At 46.3% G+C, this 15,468-nt stretch overlaps 1 protein-coding gene across 11 annotated transcripts in view; it reads right to left on the reverse strand.

The window, feature by feature from the left end:
* CLIP2 (CAP-Gly domain containing linker protein 2) overlaps positions 1-15,468 on the reverse strand; it is a 101,014-nt gene that overhangs the window by 53,118 nt on the left and 32,428 nt on the right. For 10 of the 11 annotated variants that reach the window (XR_008579844.1, XM_054847179.1, XM_054847180.1 and 7 more), the window contains one exon: positions 13,818-14,039. Coding sequence is in view for 10 of the 11 variants with exons in the window: in XM_054847179.1 (XP_054703154.1) it covers positions 13,818-13,929 (112 nt within the window). In the remaining variant the exon portion in view is untranslated. Of the gene's footprint in view, positions 1-13,817; positions 14,040-14,399; positions 14,535-15,468 lie in introns of those variants that run through there. The other variant, XM_054847178.1, reaches the window with a different exon arrangement.

The following is a 15,468-nucleotide window of genomic DNA, read 5'->3' on the forward strand; positions in this document are numbered from 1 at the left end:
GAAAACAAAAATCCCACAATTTTAAGGGTGTTCCAGGTTTGACAAGAAGAACAGAGAACCCATGCCTTCCTCCCCAGCCCTGCCACTAGAAATAAGTCACACACACACATTTGAAAATCTAGGACTATGCTAAAGTAACCCCTAGTGTATTATGGAATAATACAGGCTTCATTCTTCCATAAATAAATAATAAAATCACTTCAACTAGAGAACATTCCACTTGGAAGCATTATTCACTTTCTACACCATAGCTTTTCTAACTAGAGGATATATTTTTCCATTTAAACAAGCCCTTAGCTGTAAAAATTCATTAAGTCCTGTCCCCCCAGCCCCATATCCAAACCAGTTTACCCTTGCCCAGACCATTACAACTTCTAAGAGACTTAAGGGCAGAAAGGAATGTTAGAAAGCAGCCCGGAGCAGCCCTGTGCGGTGGTAGCCCACAAGACAGCCCCAAAAGTGAGAACACCAACTGGGGGAGATACACTTACGGGGATGGCTCCTACCCCGCACGGCGAGCTTCCTTCCAGCAGCCCAAGCGATGCGCCGCGTAACACAACCTCCCCTTGAATCACCAGCACACCCTCACACGCGTCTCCGGCTCCTCCGGTTGCATAGCTGTAGTCACACCATATGTTCAGCTTCTTTTTAAATCTAGCACAAAGCTAACTTCTCTGAGCCTTTTCTTTTCACAGAAGCAGGGAAAAAGCTTGGGAACGAGCTCAGCCTAAACCCGCCATGTCTGCAAACCGTGGCACATGCATATGTGCACAGTTGTCCGGGGTTTCTTAGGCTGTGGGAATTTGTAAGGCACAAGCGTGGTTTTGGGGCTGCTATTACGGAAGTGAAGACAGCTGCTCTCAGTGAGTTGATCCGATGACAAAAAGAAAGAAAAGGAGGCAGACACAGGTCTTTAATGAGACGTTTATAAACGATTTCCCAGGCAGAGCACTGGCACCAGCACAGAGAGAGGAGCAGTCTCAGGACACCTTCTGAACTGGAGAAATTTATCTTGAGCACCAAACATTGTAAAGAGCAGCCAAGCAAAGCATAGTCCTTTCTCTCCACCAGAAAAGCAATTGAGCAGCAGGGGTTTGAATTTTCACAGCCTTTTTAAGTGTAGGATTTTTACTCAGGCATCATTCTCACATAAAACCCACTCAGATGGGCTCTGAAGCCATTCCTAACCAGCTACGGCACTGACTGAAAGAGATGAGTAGCCAAGCAGTACACTGCTCAAGCAGGTGCACAGAAAGGCCATTGACTTATTCACTCAGAAATGATGGAATTTAGACCAATAAAATGTAGAAGAGAAGGTACCAAAAAATAGCCTGGCTGGGTCCATCAAGAGAGTAATTATTACCTTATGGTCAGACCAGGGGATCAGCAGCTCCAAGAACAACAGCCTGTCCAGGGAACGTGATGCAGGAGAAGTTGCTGTGTGTGCGTTAACTCAGGGTATTTACTCACGGTACATAACTCGAGCAGCCATGCACAAGCAGAGTGGCCATACCTCAACAATCCAGGGGAAAGGAAGGTTAAACAACCAGGAGACAATCTAGTTCGACTCTGGCGTAGGCTGCCTTTGGGCACAGTACTTACTCCAGCTATACAGCAGGCATTATAACTCTCTCTCACACTCTTACAGCGCTCAGATGATCTGGTTACCGCATTCAAGTCAGATCAGCTCTACTGCAGCGCAGCGTTTTGCCTGGCACGACAGCTGATGAGCCATGCCGCTCATACCTGTGCTCCTGCTGCGCTACCCGCTCAGGACCAGCAGCACTTCAGAGGCCCCTGTGCCCCCAGCTCAAGCTTAAAGCATCCTTTAATTCAAGGCAGGGGCGCATTTGTACAGCTGGAAGTTGCAAGCTCAGGCAGCAAGTGCTCTGCTGGCACCTGGGAGGTCTCCCCCATGCGAAGGGCTAGACACGTAGCAATAGATCATATCAGTAAGATCCTCGCTACTCTTTCTCTCTTGGCTGATGACAACTTCTCACTTCTACCTGCTGAAGCTCAGAAATATTTCCTAGGTACAAGCACGAGCTTTTCTCTGAGTTTCCAATATTACTTTGCTCTGCTTCCCTCTGGCAGGAGTTGGGCTAATCTTCCCAGTGATTGCTCTTTGCAAGAGCTCACAGCCTGCAGCCGTGAAAGTACTTTCTCATGCCCTATCTGCAGCTAGGCTTGAAGGAAAAAGTACAAATATTTAACAACTGACATGTTGCTGTGGTTTAACCCCAGCCGGCAGCTCAACCCCACGCAGCTGCTCACTCACTGTCCCTCAGTGGGATGGGGGAGAGAACCAGAAGGGTAAAAGTGAGAAAAAGCTCTTGAGTTGAGATAAAGACAGTTTAATAGGTAAAGCAAAAGCTGTGCACACAAGCAAAGCAAGACAAGGAATTCATTCCCCACTTCCCATGGGCAGGCAGGTGTTCAGCCATCCCCAGGAAAGCAGGGCTCCATCACGCATAACCGTGACTTGGGAAGACAAACACCATCATGCTGAACATCCTCCCCTTCCTCCTCTTTCCGCCAGCTTTAGATGCTGAGCATGATGCCATACGGTATGGAATATCCCTTTGGTCACTGGGGTCAGCTGTCCCGGCTGTGTGTCCCCTCCCAACTCCTTGTGCATCCCCAGCAACTCACTGGTGTGTGGGGTGAGGAGCAGAAAAGCCCTTGGCTCTGCGTAAGCACTGCTCAGCAGGAACAAAAACATCCCTGTGTCATCAACACTGTTTCCAGCCCAAACCCAAAGCACAGCCCCGTACTAGCTACTATGAAGAAAATGAACTCTATCCCAGCCAAAACACACGCAATAATGAAGGAGGATGCTTGGTTAGCTCCTTATCAGCATACAAAGAGCAGCTCGTTTTCAGTGTAACCAGCTCTCCTGGAAGACAGCAGAGAGTTAAGCCACTGTTAATTGAACCACTGGGATGGTATCAGCAGAAAGGCAAGCACCATGCTTTCTGCCTTGTACGTAGGTTTTTTCCCTTCTCAGTAGAAACACAACAGCAATACAGTTATACCATCCCTTTGAATCACCCATCCAACTTGCCCGAAAGAGGGATGCTTCAGGGGCCACCTGCAGCACCCCAGGATCCCAGGGGAACTGCAGGAGAGGTGAAGACCAACATCTCTTCATTGCCAAACAAACTTGCGCACAACCCCAGGACTGCACTGTGCTGAAACACAGCTTTGATTCATTACTTCATTGGCCATTTATTTTTGCAGCCATACATCCATGCGCAGATTGCACAGACTATACATCTCCTGCAGTCACACAATGGACTGATTGTACACAGATCCACACGACGCAGAATGCAGAGTTTGTTGGGCTGGTTTTGTTTTGCCTAATCTAATAGAAAGGATATTTGAGAGCAGATTAACACTGAGTCATCTACTTTATTCCAAATATCTGGCTTAAACAGCTAAGTATCTGATTCTAAAGGCAATGAGCTGTACATGAACAGGGACTATTTGCAGAAAATCCAAATCACCTATTTGCAGCGGATGTCTAATCCTTTTTTTTAAAAAAAAAAAAAAAAAAAACAAACCATGACCATGATCCAGATCTAAGCCTAAAAAAAAAATAAATATCTGAGCTATGATGTGCACACAGAAACCCACAGCAGGTATCTCAAACCCAACAGCTATAAGACTCAGTGATCACCAGAAATGATACATTATACCTTCCCAGGGGTGATGGTGGGCAAAGTGAGAAGCGGTGGTGATGGGGAAATCCGTAACGTGGAGTGAGAGATCACAGATGAAGCTGTGGGAGCTGACTAGTCGAGCTGTACAAAAATCTCAGCACATGATCCCACCAGGCACCCTGACTACCCTCGAGCACACAGCATGCTCCCAATCCCAGTACATCTTACTGGTTTGAAAGACTCACATGTGAACTATCCCTCTCTCTCATGCCACTTCTTCAGAACTTCATCAGATGATCAGTTTTATGCTTTTATCCTCTGTACGCACCCAGCCAGGGCAGCAGTCACTCAGTGAGGACGATGTCCCTGAGCCCTTTTTAGAGGTCAGGATTTTCTCACCATCATACCATCCTTATCTGAAATTTTTTTGTTCAAAGTCTGCATCAAGCCCTCCTAATTTCTGGCAGGGTTTTTTTGAGCAAATACCTCCAAATAGAATATTCTGCAATAAGCAGTTCTGTGAAATAAATTATACAGCAATATGTAAGGCTCCTGTCATCTTCAGGGCTGTAAATCCTGAACAACTGTACAGGTTTAAGTGCGAAATAAGAGAAGCACAGCCCAAGTGCAGGACTCAGACACTGTGCTCAATGACTGTGTACCCTCAGCCAAATCACAAATGCACTCATGCTCACAGATGCAATGCTTCAGTCAATGAAAAGGATTACCAGAAGCAGCGTCAGAGAGGAAAACTGCTGCTCCTGGTGCCAGGACCGGGAGGGCAAAAGGCCAGAAAACCTGCTGGCCAGGATAACTGTTCCACTTTCATCTCTGACTCACAGGATGACATGGGACAAGATCTAGTTCTTTACATTGTCTTGTGTTGTAAAACATGGATAATACTGACCTACCTCACAGCCTCAGGATTCACGGCGGGGGGGTGAAGCATTTGGAGTGTCTAAACAGAGATGTTTCATGTATGCATAGCAGGCTTCTAATTACAGAAAGCGAGAACGACTTACAGCTCGTGCTTGGGAGGAACGCATAAAGCAGCTTGGGAATACTCCTGTACAGCAGTTAACTCCTGCGGAATGCTGCCCGGCAAAGCAGAGCACCGGCAGCACGCTAGGTCACACGAAGCGGTTTCTGAATTCTTGCTGTAAGTTCGGTTTTTAAGAGGTACTCATGGCAAAGTTCATCACTGCCTTCCTCTGCAATCATTTAAAATCCCTACGTACAAATATTTCCTTTCTCACAAAGAATGCTGTAAACAAGACCATGCAAGTAAAGTGCTCTGCTGCATCCTCCGGGCCACCCGTGACCTGGACGTAGCACAAGAGGACACACATTTACTGTGCTGGAAAACAGCATTGCCGAAACAGTCACATATTGTAGTAGAAAGACCATCAACTGTGTTCTGAATGGAGCTGCTAAAGCCACAGACAGCCCTGATTTTGACAGCTCTTATTATTTTATAGTGATTATTGTGATACATGGGAGTTTTCCTACAGACCTCACTACTGCATAAAAAATAATTGCATAAAAACATAAATTAAGGGGATATTACTTTCTAGCATCTTTATAGAAAGTAAGCAAATATCCTACTGGACTCAAAATAAAAAGAGCAAAATCTCTGTATTCCAAATATTTTAAGGCTTTCGTGGAGACCAGTTCACCCATTTAACTGCTTGCAAGGAAGATGCTCCCATGCAGAGTCAGAGTGTGATGGTTAAATCAGACCAATAGCCAATACCGTGTAGCAACAGCCTGATGCCACTGTAATCCTATGGATTCTCTTCCCAAATCCATCTATGCCAAAGGGAATCTTTCCCTTGATTTCAGGGAATATTGGCTCAGGCCTCTAATGATTAATCTGCTCTTGCAGGATTAGTTCAATTGTTCAAGGCAGAACATGCAGGAGCAGATTCTGCCCTGAAGCTGCACCCTTACTCCAATGGGCGTAACTGCACGCGTACTGATGTTACTACAGACTTACACCAGCACGGTTCAATAGGATTTGGTTCATTATATTCAAACCACCATAAGCTGAACATCTGTGGGAAGCAGATTTTGTCTCCCTGCTGTTCTGTGAGGAGCTACAGACAGAGAGAGCAGGAGGGCGTCTGACCTCCATATGCCTTCAGTGTGTGCTCACATCTCAGTCTACAATGAGTGCACTGAATATTAAGGATTAACTATATCAAATCCTTCTAAGAGCACCTAATGATTAAGACAATTAAAATCAGACTCTCAGCTGTCTCTAGATGTCACCTGTAAAGCTGATTAAATCAAGATAGATTCAATGCCCCTTTATATTGCTTGGAATGCATCAAACCACTTCTCCTTGGGAGAGGAATGCTGCCAAAGGTCCTTTACCTCTTCAAGAGGAGAACCAGAAGGGGTGGGGGAACCACTACCTCCAAAACCCCCCTAGAAGCCCCAATACAAAACGTTTTTCAGACTGCAGGATGGCAGACAGAGGGGCTCATGAAAGGGACGTGTGAGCTGAATACGAGCCCTATGCAAATAGTCAAACGGTTGGTCCACAACCATGCCAGAAAACATGGATACGCAGCGGGGATTAGAAGAAACTATGCAGGGTCTCACGAGACCATCGGTGTCCATGAGCGAGCGGATTTGTACATAATGACGTGACCTACAGGCATGGCACCTCAGTCGTCCCACAGTGATGATGAACAAACACGCTCAGGCTCTGAGGATCACTCAGCAAAGCTCCTCCGGTGGTTGTTGCGGTCCCTACCCCTCAGCCACGCTGACCGTCAGGCACCGCAGCTCCCCTCCCAGCCTCGCTCCTCCATTCGAGCTGTGCATCAGCCCTAAACCAGCAACTCGCATTTGCAGTTTTCCCTGTGCAGCCCTTGAAAACACGCTTTTGTTTTCTTTCAGATATCAGATAACTCCTTGAACAGATGTGTGTACATGGATACTGTAGCTCTTACTACTAATTGATAGATAATCTGCTGATACTGTAGTAGTCAGAGGCATTTGATCTTAAAACATGCTCGTTGGCACCTTGTCCTCCCTATTCCCCTTGGAACTGAACACAGACCCGTTAAGATACAGCAAGACCTAATCAAACTTCACAGACACTGATGACGCATTTCCAGCAACGATCGCTAATCTGACTCAAGGAATATCCGCTCACGCTTGCGGCATGGATTTAATTGAGGACAGGGCTCAGATGAGAGCTGACAATACCCATCGCTCCATGAGGCCTGAAGCAAAACAACAAAAACAAATGTTTGCTAGAAATAATAGCAGCCTCTGGCCCCACGACGTGGGGTCTTTTTTCTCAATTCGCCAGTGCATGACACCCCAAGTTAATATTAATCAAGAGCCACAAAGCCTTTGAATAGACAAGAATTAGCTCCCTGTGTCTGTGCCAGTCAATTGGCTGCTCCGGACACTACAATCCCATTTCTTTTGTTTCGGACAAAAAGAGTAGTTTAATGTCTTTCATATTTATTTGGGAATGAGAATTACCGGATTGATACAAAACCAGACAGCTTCAGCACTCTTTCCCGCAGCTCTATAAAAAAAAGCCTGTGTTAAGACAATGCCAAACTATCAATGATTACCTGAGAATAACCTGCCCAAACACTCGCTTATTGCCGAGGCATGAATTCCTCATCAAGGACACCTTCCCTCCCTCTGTTTTACTGCAAAATAAACCTGGAGGCAAGAGAAATTACTTCTTATTGTTATGCATCCCGCCAATTTACTCCAATAAAATCCTGAGAAACTTGAGGGGCAAACAACCAATTTCCAGGTTAATTTAGCAAGATGTTGCTATTAACTCTGTTGCAGATAAATAAAAAGGAATACCTGATACAGGTAAGAGCAAGGCACTAAACCTACAAAGGAGCTAAGGTGGTGGTGAGATTTAGACTCCTGCAGCAGAATTCATGTGGGTATAGCTCATTAATGATGGGCCTAGATGTACATGAAGAGACTTCGCCATACAGAATTGCTGAGTCTCTGAAACTAGAAGCAGCCCTCAGAAGATAACTGCATTTCTAGAAAACAAATCAGAAGACAAAGTTAACTTCCCCCCACCTCAGGAAACTTGAAACCAGATTCAACCCTGATAAAAAAAAATTATGCCACACAATTTTCATAGGAAACCTCTTTCAGTTGCAAAGGGGGACCCGGGATATAACCCACGGAGTCCGGTCTGTTCGACCCTCTGTCGGCCTCTTCTCCTTATTCTCTGATGCTAGGAGTGATCGATGACGTTCAGGTTGCAGTGACGGCTCTGAAGACCCAACAGCTCTGATCACACATCCGACCTAATGCAAACTCACCGACTGCACCCAGCAAACCCGTCCCAGCTGCTGCCCAAGCCACGCGAATCTCATCCCCCCGCACAGCAGTAACTGTCCCCCGGCCAATTAGCAACCAGAAACCAAGCGCAACTAACTACCCCCATAACTAGCACAGCTCTTGCTTATAAACCCCTCATTACAACTTAGTTTAATTACCCTATGCAGCCAGTCATCCAGTGCTCTCTAATCGCCCTGTGAGTGCTCCAGTCTGCTCCACTTTTATTTTTAGCGAACAAAAGCATCATACAGTATTTACAAAGGCAGACATCATGCCAGCCAGTATTAATAGTTCTGTGTATTTATTTTTCGTCAGAAATAATGTATGTATGCTTATACAGAAATGAAAAGGCTTTCCCAGGCTTCTGGCAATGCTGTACGGTGTAGCTATCAAAGTACAGTTTTTGGCAATAAAACTAGGCACCAGCTGAAAAACAGTTTTGATACCCATAGCCATGCCTAAATAGGATATTCAGGCCACAGATACTTGCACCTGCCCATTCAGAAAGACAGGATCCATCTGTAAAATTAAAGATCTAGCCTGGGTTCAGACTGGATGTGTTTAAGTCTCATGGAAAAATGAAACAGATTTGGGCTTTTCTGCCTCCAGTGCTGAGGTCCCAGGGTCGCCCAGCTCCATCTGCAAATACTAATTTTCCTTTTTTTATTTTTTTTCTTCCTTTTGCCACAATTCTTTAATCGAAGACGAGATTTAAGAACCATAAAAATCACTGCAAATGAGCGCCAGAGCCAGCTGACAGCAAAACGCAGTATGAAAGGCAAGACTTTCTCCTCTAACCAAGTTGCTCTAACGCCTCTCTGAGCAGAAAAAAACCCCCACTCTGAAATGTGAACGCTTCCCTTCCCAGCGGCTTTCACCTGTTCCACCAGCTGGGAGGGCTGTGTGGACCCATTCATCACAGCTTCCATTCTCTCTCCATCTTGCAACTCCAGGCAAAAACAGGCTTTTCCAGGAGGAGGGTGGGAAAGAAACCGAGACATGTGAGCTTCGTAAGTAACAAGAAATCCCAACATTATATTGAGCCCTTTACCAGTGGCCCACATCTTCTGCACAGGAACCTCTTGCACATGGGGTTGAGAGCAGTAATTTTCTTTACATGGGAAATAAGCCAACGCATTTGTGGGAAATCCTCTCCTGAGACAGCTAGAGATGAATTTTCAGTCTGGTTTTAAGGAAAATAGTTACCACAAAGCAGCAGAGCTTACTTTTTCCATTGTTTCAGCTTTATGGGAGAGAAGGGAGGGGGGACAGTCGGTGTGGACACCACTCATCGAGGCCAACGTTTTCCAAGAATCCATGTCAGGTGCCAGACCCCCACTGACTTTCAGTGGAAATGACTGTTTCAGCTCTCCTTCACAACAACAGAAAAAAAAAAAAAAGAAAAAAAGAAAAAAAAAGCCCCCACCCACAACAAGCCAATGCACCTAAGCCAGAATACCACCACAAAAAGCCCTCAGGGGTCTCTGAAAGTGCCAGCTCAGGTAGGAGAAACAGTAAGTCTCCAGGGAAGTTCAAAGAGGACACTCCGTGACCTGGTAAGAAACAGGGGCTCCGAATAAGTTTTCAGGAAAAATAGCTTGGATATACCGAGCCAGCTTGTCACACACACTGTGACTACATCTTATATGGTCTTTATGGAAACCTAAAGCCACAAATTGTGAAATTATATTATACACGCACAGACAGCATCTTACATCCACATCAATCCTCTGTTCAGTTATGTAAGATGTGAGTTGTCAAGAGCACAGGGAAATGTTTAACATGGTACATACATCTCCACTGCCTGGGAAGGGAAGAGACGAGAGAAGGATGAGAGACACTCGGCTTTCTACAAAAGAATATGAACAGAGTGCTGGGGAAGAGAGAAAGAAGAAATCAAAGCAGCTTTGTGTATTCCAGTCTAAGCATAAAGGGGAGTACATCTACTTGCACGTTTGCAGACAAGACTGATCAGTTTATGGGAAGGTAGGAGAAAGAAAGTGTCAAGCTTTCCAAAATTCATTTGCATCTAATGGCTCTCTAACAACTCTCAGGTACAACTGGAGAACGAGCACCTTGTTTTGACACCCAGTCTGGAAGACATAACCTAGACGTGGGGTCTTTCTGAGCCAGCCCCAGGCTACCACAGCCCAGAGACAGCTCAGACCCAACAGACTATACGTTGGTACAGTTTAATTCTGTACTTTAGTAGATTTATGGGTTTTCTTTTACAACTATATTTCAAGCTTTTGAGACTTCTGTCTGCCCCCAAGGTAGCAAATTCAAAAAGAGCAATGCTGCAGCTCTGTATTTTGCAATCCAAACCACACTGGTTTTCTTCCATCAAGCTGCAGGGCTCAGGCGGTTTACCGAACGCCTAAGAAAATGGAGAATTCCCTTTTGGTGTTTCTGGCAAGAGGCAGGTAAGTGAGGAGGCAACGCTGAGTTCAGAAAAACCCCATACTCTGGGATCCTCCTGGAGTCAGGCAAACCCTGAGAGTCTCCCAGAAGCAGTCTCAGTGCACAGGCAGTTCACAGACCTCACCTATATGTTCAAAGATGGCACAGAGCAGAGCTTCTGCAGGGCTTCTCAAATGCCTCGCGTACAGCCTCCTTCGAACAATTTTTTAAGACCTGGTGTAAAGATTGGTATCTTTAGAGGATCCTTCCATCCCATACATCACCTGAGGGCATTTTCCTTGACAGTGACAGAAGAGGGAAGAAAAGCAGAAAAAGCCCTTTGCAATATTCACGTTAAACACACAAAAGAAAATTGTTTTCAGCCTCTCTGTCTCTGCCATTGTCCCTCTGTACGTTAGAAAGGCTCCAAAGCTGTGACACTGGGGAAAGCACTCAGTGCTGACTGCACACTACCAGATCTAAGATCTAACAGCCCTCAGGCTGGCTTATAGTGATCTCCTCCTCAGAAATCAGGTAATCAGTACTGCCATGAATTAGCAGCAGTGATGCACTCGGAGGCCAGAGGTTGAGTGATGTAGGTTAGCAAGACAGAAGAGTGAGGATGGGGCAAAGCTCCACCATCCTCCTGTGGCCCAGACCTGATTAATCCCAGGAAAGGTAACGAAATCCAGTCTCCAGGACCATCTACCACCAGATCCTTTGGCTGCAGGTATCCTCAAAGTTTATGTCAGTGTCTGCTGTGGTTAAGATTTTAGTGATGTGGACACTTGGCTCTGAAATACAAAGAAACCACTTTGACAGAAGAAAAGAATATTTTCTCTTGGAGTTTTTCCCTGCCAAAGGCTGAACCCCATGACTGCCTGTGCTGTGGCCGGGCCCCACAGCTCCTGCTCTCAGAGAAAGGCACATAAGCGAGGCAACAGGACTTTGGGATACATGCTTTGCTCACCACTTCAGATGAGCATTAGAGAGGAGCAGGAGGCAGCAAGGGGCTGGCCAGGCCTTTGGAGAGATTTGCAGGTACAGGCCATGCACAGATACAGCAGTAGCTCTTGTGCAGGGGACAGAGCAAGAAGATGATGCTAGAGATGACGTCAAATATGACGCTACAAGCCCTGTTGCAGCCATCCGCCTAGCAGACGCTGGGTAAACAGCCCCATTGTGCTCTGTTCTCACCTTCCAGGTACGAACAGCTCAGTGCTGGGGCTGCTCTGGCAGCTCCACAGCTCCTGCAAAGCCCCCTGCACCGTCCAGAGAGGCAGAGGAACAGCAGCACAGCTCACAGTGGTTGCACAGTACCAACCCACCATCCTGAGACTTCTACCGTTCTCCATACGCATTTTTCCAGGAATAAAAACTCATTTTAGAACTTCTCAGGCAAAGGTCACACTCAGTTTGGTGCAGATTCTGCCCGTGCTCAGCCGGCTGTGCTGCACATCTATCACTGTGACGGATGGCTCGAGCTGAACAAGGCACAAAGAAGCTCCAGCAAACAAGCGCTGCATTCAGCTGAAAGGCTGCATCGGACCCCGGTGCTGACTATCCACGCTGACTAACTCTTTCATACCGCAACACATGCCTCGACTGTGTTTGCTGAGACGCCTCTGTGCAAAGCCTCCAAGGGGAAGGCAGCCCTGGGATTTTTTCTCTCATTTTTGGGTGTTGTGTTGTTGTTTTGGTTTTTTTAAAGTGATAAAAATCAGCTGACAATAACCCCACACTGCACTGCAGTTATAAACCCAGCATGAAGCACCTCGAGAGATTCACAACAGGTAGCACAATAGTCATTTCACTGGAGTCCTTCAAATTCATTTCTCAATCACAGCTAGGTGCTAGGAGAAACAAGGGGGAAAATACAGACACGGGTCTGGGGAACGACTGCAAAATAAACAGCCAAACCTAGAAACCTTATCCTAAGAATTTCCTTTGTCAATTTGTGCTTCCCTCTAGCAAACAGATAGGAGACTTCAGTATCTTTGATTTGGATACTAAATTAAGAAATGAGTCTTTCTAGTATTAAAACCCGACTTCAACACAGGAAAGTGCAGCTCAAACGTTTATCTCTACATCTAGGGTCAAGTCCTCGACCGAGGAAGAGCAGTGCCGCTCCACTCCCTGCAATGCTGTTTTACGCCAAAGGGGCTGGGACTCAGCCCATGATCTCACACAGTGACTGGCCCCTCAAACAAGACCTTGCACATGTGCAAAAAACCAAGTTAAAACTATGGCTTTTACAGCATTGTTCAAGGAAAGAATTTACAGAGTGGGAGAGAGGATCTATACACTATCAGTCACTGAAAGAAGAGAAAGCTCAGCTGAAGAAGTCCACGGGCAAAGCAGAGCCCCTGATGTGTAACAACAGGGCAGAGCCAGAGTATAGTAAAAATGTTGTCTGACAGGTACAAGGCTTTCCTGCTTCTGCCAAATGCTATATGTTTTTGGGACTGAAACATACAGCAAAGTAACCAGGCATGTGGGCAGCAGCCTGAATTATTATGGGACAAGAGGTTGGCAGATCTCAAGAAGCAACCAGCGACATTCTGGAATGAAAGTGTAATATACTTAATGTACAAGCGATGGACAGGACATACATCATCCTGATGTTTTCCCCCAGAACCAAGAGGAAAATCTTTTTTAACAAAGTGAAATGAAAAACATTATGTACAAAACTTGCACCTGGAATATTTGCTAAATTACGTCTAATAAAAAAAGCAACCCAGCAGTCAAAGAAGCCACAAAAATGAGACCAAAGCAAAACACATCTCAAATGCTTTTGAACTGTTAATGATACTGCATAATGGCAGTCTGTATAGCTTATGTATACAGTGGGTATAGATCAACAGACAGTAAAGTGTGTATATGTAAATCTAGGTAAGTCATTACTCAAATCCCAGTGCTTAAAATGATTCTGTTCAAACAAAGGCGCTAACTTGAGGTAATCAGCACAGGACAAATCACCTTAAGTGCCTGGTTCTTACACTTGCATTATCAGAGACCAGAAGCGATGGCTGTAGGACGGTGCTTAAGCAGCTCATTGGTGAGGTTCCCATCTCCCTAATTATTACCAGCTCTCCAAATGTTAGTGTCTGTACAGGTATGCATAGGAAAACAAGCAAGACAGGAGGCAGCACCTCCATCTGCCCTAAACATGCGAGCATCCATCTGTCTCCCAGCCACCCCACAACCTGCCTGGTTTGTGCCCTACCTGGGGGGGGGGGGGGAGGGGGGGCGGGGAGCATTTACTCACCCAATTACACTTGTTTCGATCCATGCTCACAATCAATCTACGTACAGGTGGGGAATTTCACATCCTGTTAAACACTGGCACCATTAGGCCCTTGCCTTTAAGCCAGGTGATCAGCTCATGCCCCTGCTGAATTATGTCCTTACCTTCTTTTGAAGCTGTGGTGACAGCAGCTGCAGTGGTCCCTGACGCCCGTCCCACCGGGCTGGAGTGCTTCCCAGCCCGGCCGGGGATTTTAAGTCCACTCGGCTTCAGCATGTTTGCTGTCTGCTGTATCTCAGGCTCGTGTTGCCAGTGTCTCAAAGAGCTGCCCGGGAATCACCATTCAGGCTTCTCGATGATGGACCTCTTCTTCCATCATCACAGACCTGGGAGAGAAGAGCACAAAGAAATCAGATAGAGAATGGGTGGGAGAGCACTGAACAGAAAGCAGTGCCCAGCTCCCTCCTCACATCCCTGCGACAGTCAGGATCTTCCATTTCTTCTCCTGTAAAACAAGGGTGATCATTTCCTTCACATCCCATCTTAATGTTACATCCTTGTCCTCAATGTCGCAGTCTCACTCTAACCCTGGAGTCCTGGACCAAAGCTGAAACCTCCTAGAACCACCAAACCTGAATTTAAATTCAGTTTGGGATTTGAGCGACTGAAATTGTTGACTGGTTTTAAGGTATAAAGTCTCAGTTCACGCATCAGCCACAACCCAGTTTTGCAGCTGGAGCCCTTACCAAAGGCACACTAACCACCGCCAGCACCAGACCGTTGGTGCATGGTCCCCGTGTTCACAAGACTTCAGGGCAGCCGCTCCAAATTGACACGAAGAAGAAGAGGCCAGTGTCTGAGATGGGGCCTTCAGCTCCTTTCCTTAAGGACAAATCCAAAAGCTTGTTACAGAAAGAAGGCATCTGACCCCACGGATTTGCACTAAGACTGGAAAAAAAAATAATTCTGAAACCTAAGCATGGCTCTACCAACTACTCATTAGTGAAGTCACATAACGCTTCCCTATACCACTCCCTTCCCAGTAGGAAAATGGAATAAAACCTCCGAATTCCTTGCAAGGATGTTGCATCAACAAGCACACAACTCCTCAAGCAAAAAGTTCTATGACAAGAAAAGAAAAATAAAGGAAATGACTAAGTCGCTTTAAAAAAATGCAAAAACATTCCTAATGGATAAAGAAAAACAATCAAAAAATTGAGAGTATCAGCCAAAAGGAAGCTAAGGCTGGCTGACTGAGCAGGCTGGGATGCAGAGGGAAGGAGGTGGCAGCAGAGCGAGCCAGGGACAACGCTGACATATCGGCAGAGGGGATCGCAAGGAGAAGAAACCAAGGACCAGCCAGGAGCCAGGGGACGCCCAGACCTGCTTCCTGGGCCGAGGAAGGAGGCAGCCTGCTGCAGGCAGCACTCCGGAGAATTAACGTAGCAAAGATTTACAGATGCTGCGAGGGGGGAATTGCAATAGCGGGGACGGGAAGTGATTAAGGCATGAGTAAGGATTTCAACACAGGCTGGGTCGGAGCAAGGGGAGGGCTGGCAGCGCTCCAGGGAAAGCTGCAAGCAGACAGAGGAGGAAAAACCACAAGGAGAATTCCAAAACTGTATTCCTGAGGGCTCACAAATATCTGAGACACCAAAAAGGTTTCTGCAATAGCAGTCAGTCATCCCACACCGGCTCAGCAAGACAAAGAAAGGAGGGATCAGCAGAGAGCCTGGGGAGGGAGCCCAAGTGAAAACCCAAGGGATCAAGCCCCATCTCTTCCCCATGTCCCCCACAAAGGGTGTTTCAACACCT

This window comes from Grus americana, chromosome 19 (genome assembly GCF_028858705.1).
Source record: "Grus americana isolate bGruAme1 chromosome 19, bGruAme1.mat, whole genome shotgun sequence".
In the NCBI taxonomy this organism is placed as follows: domain Eukaryota; kingdom Metazoa; phylum Chordata; class Aves; order Gruiformes; family Gruidae; genus Grus; species Grus americana.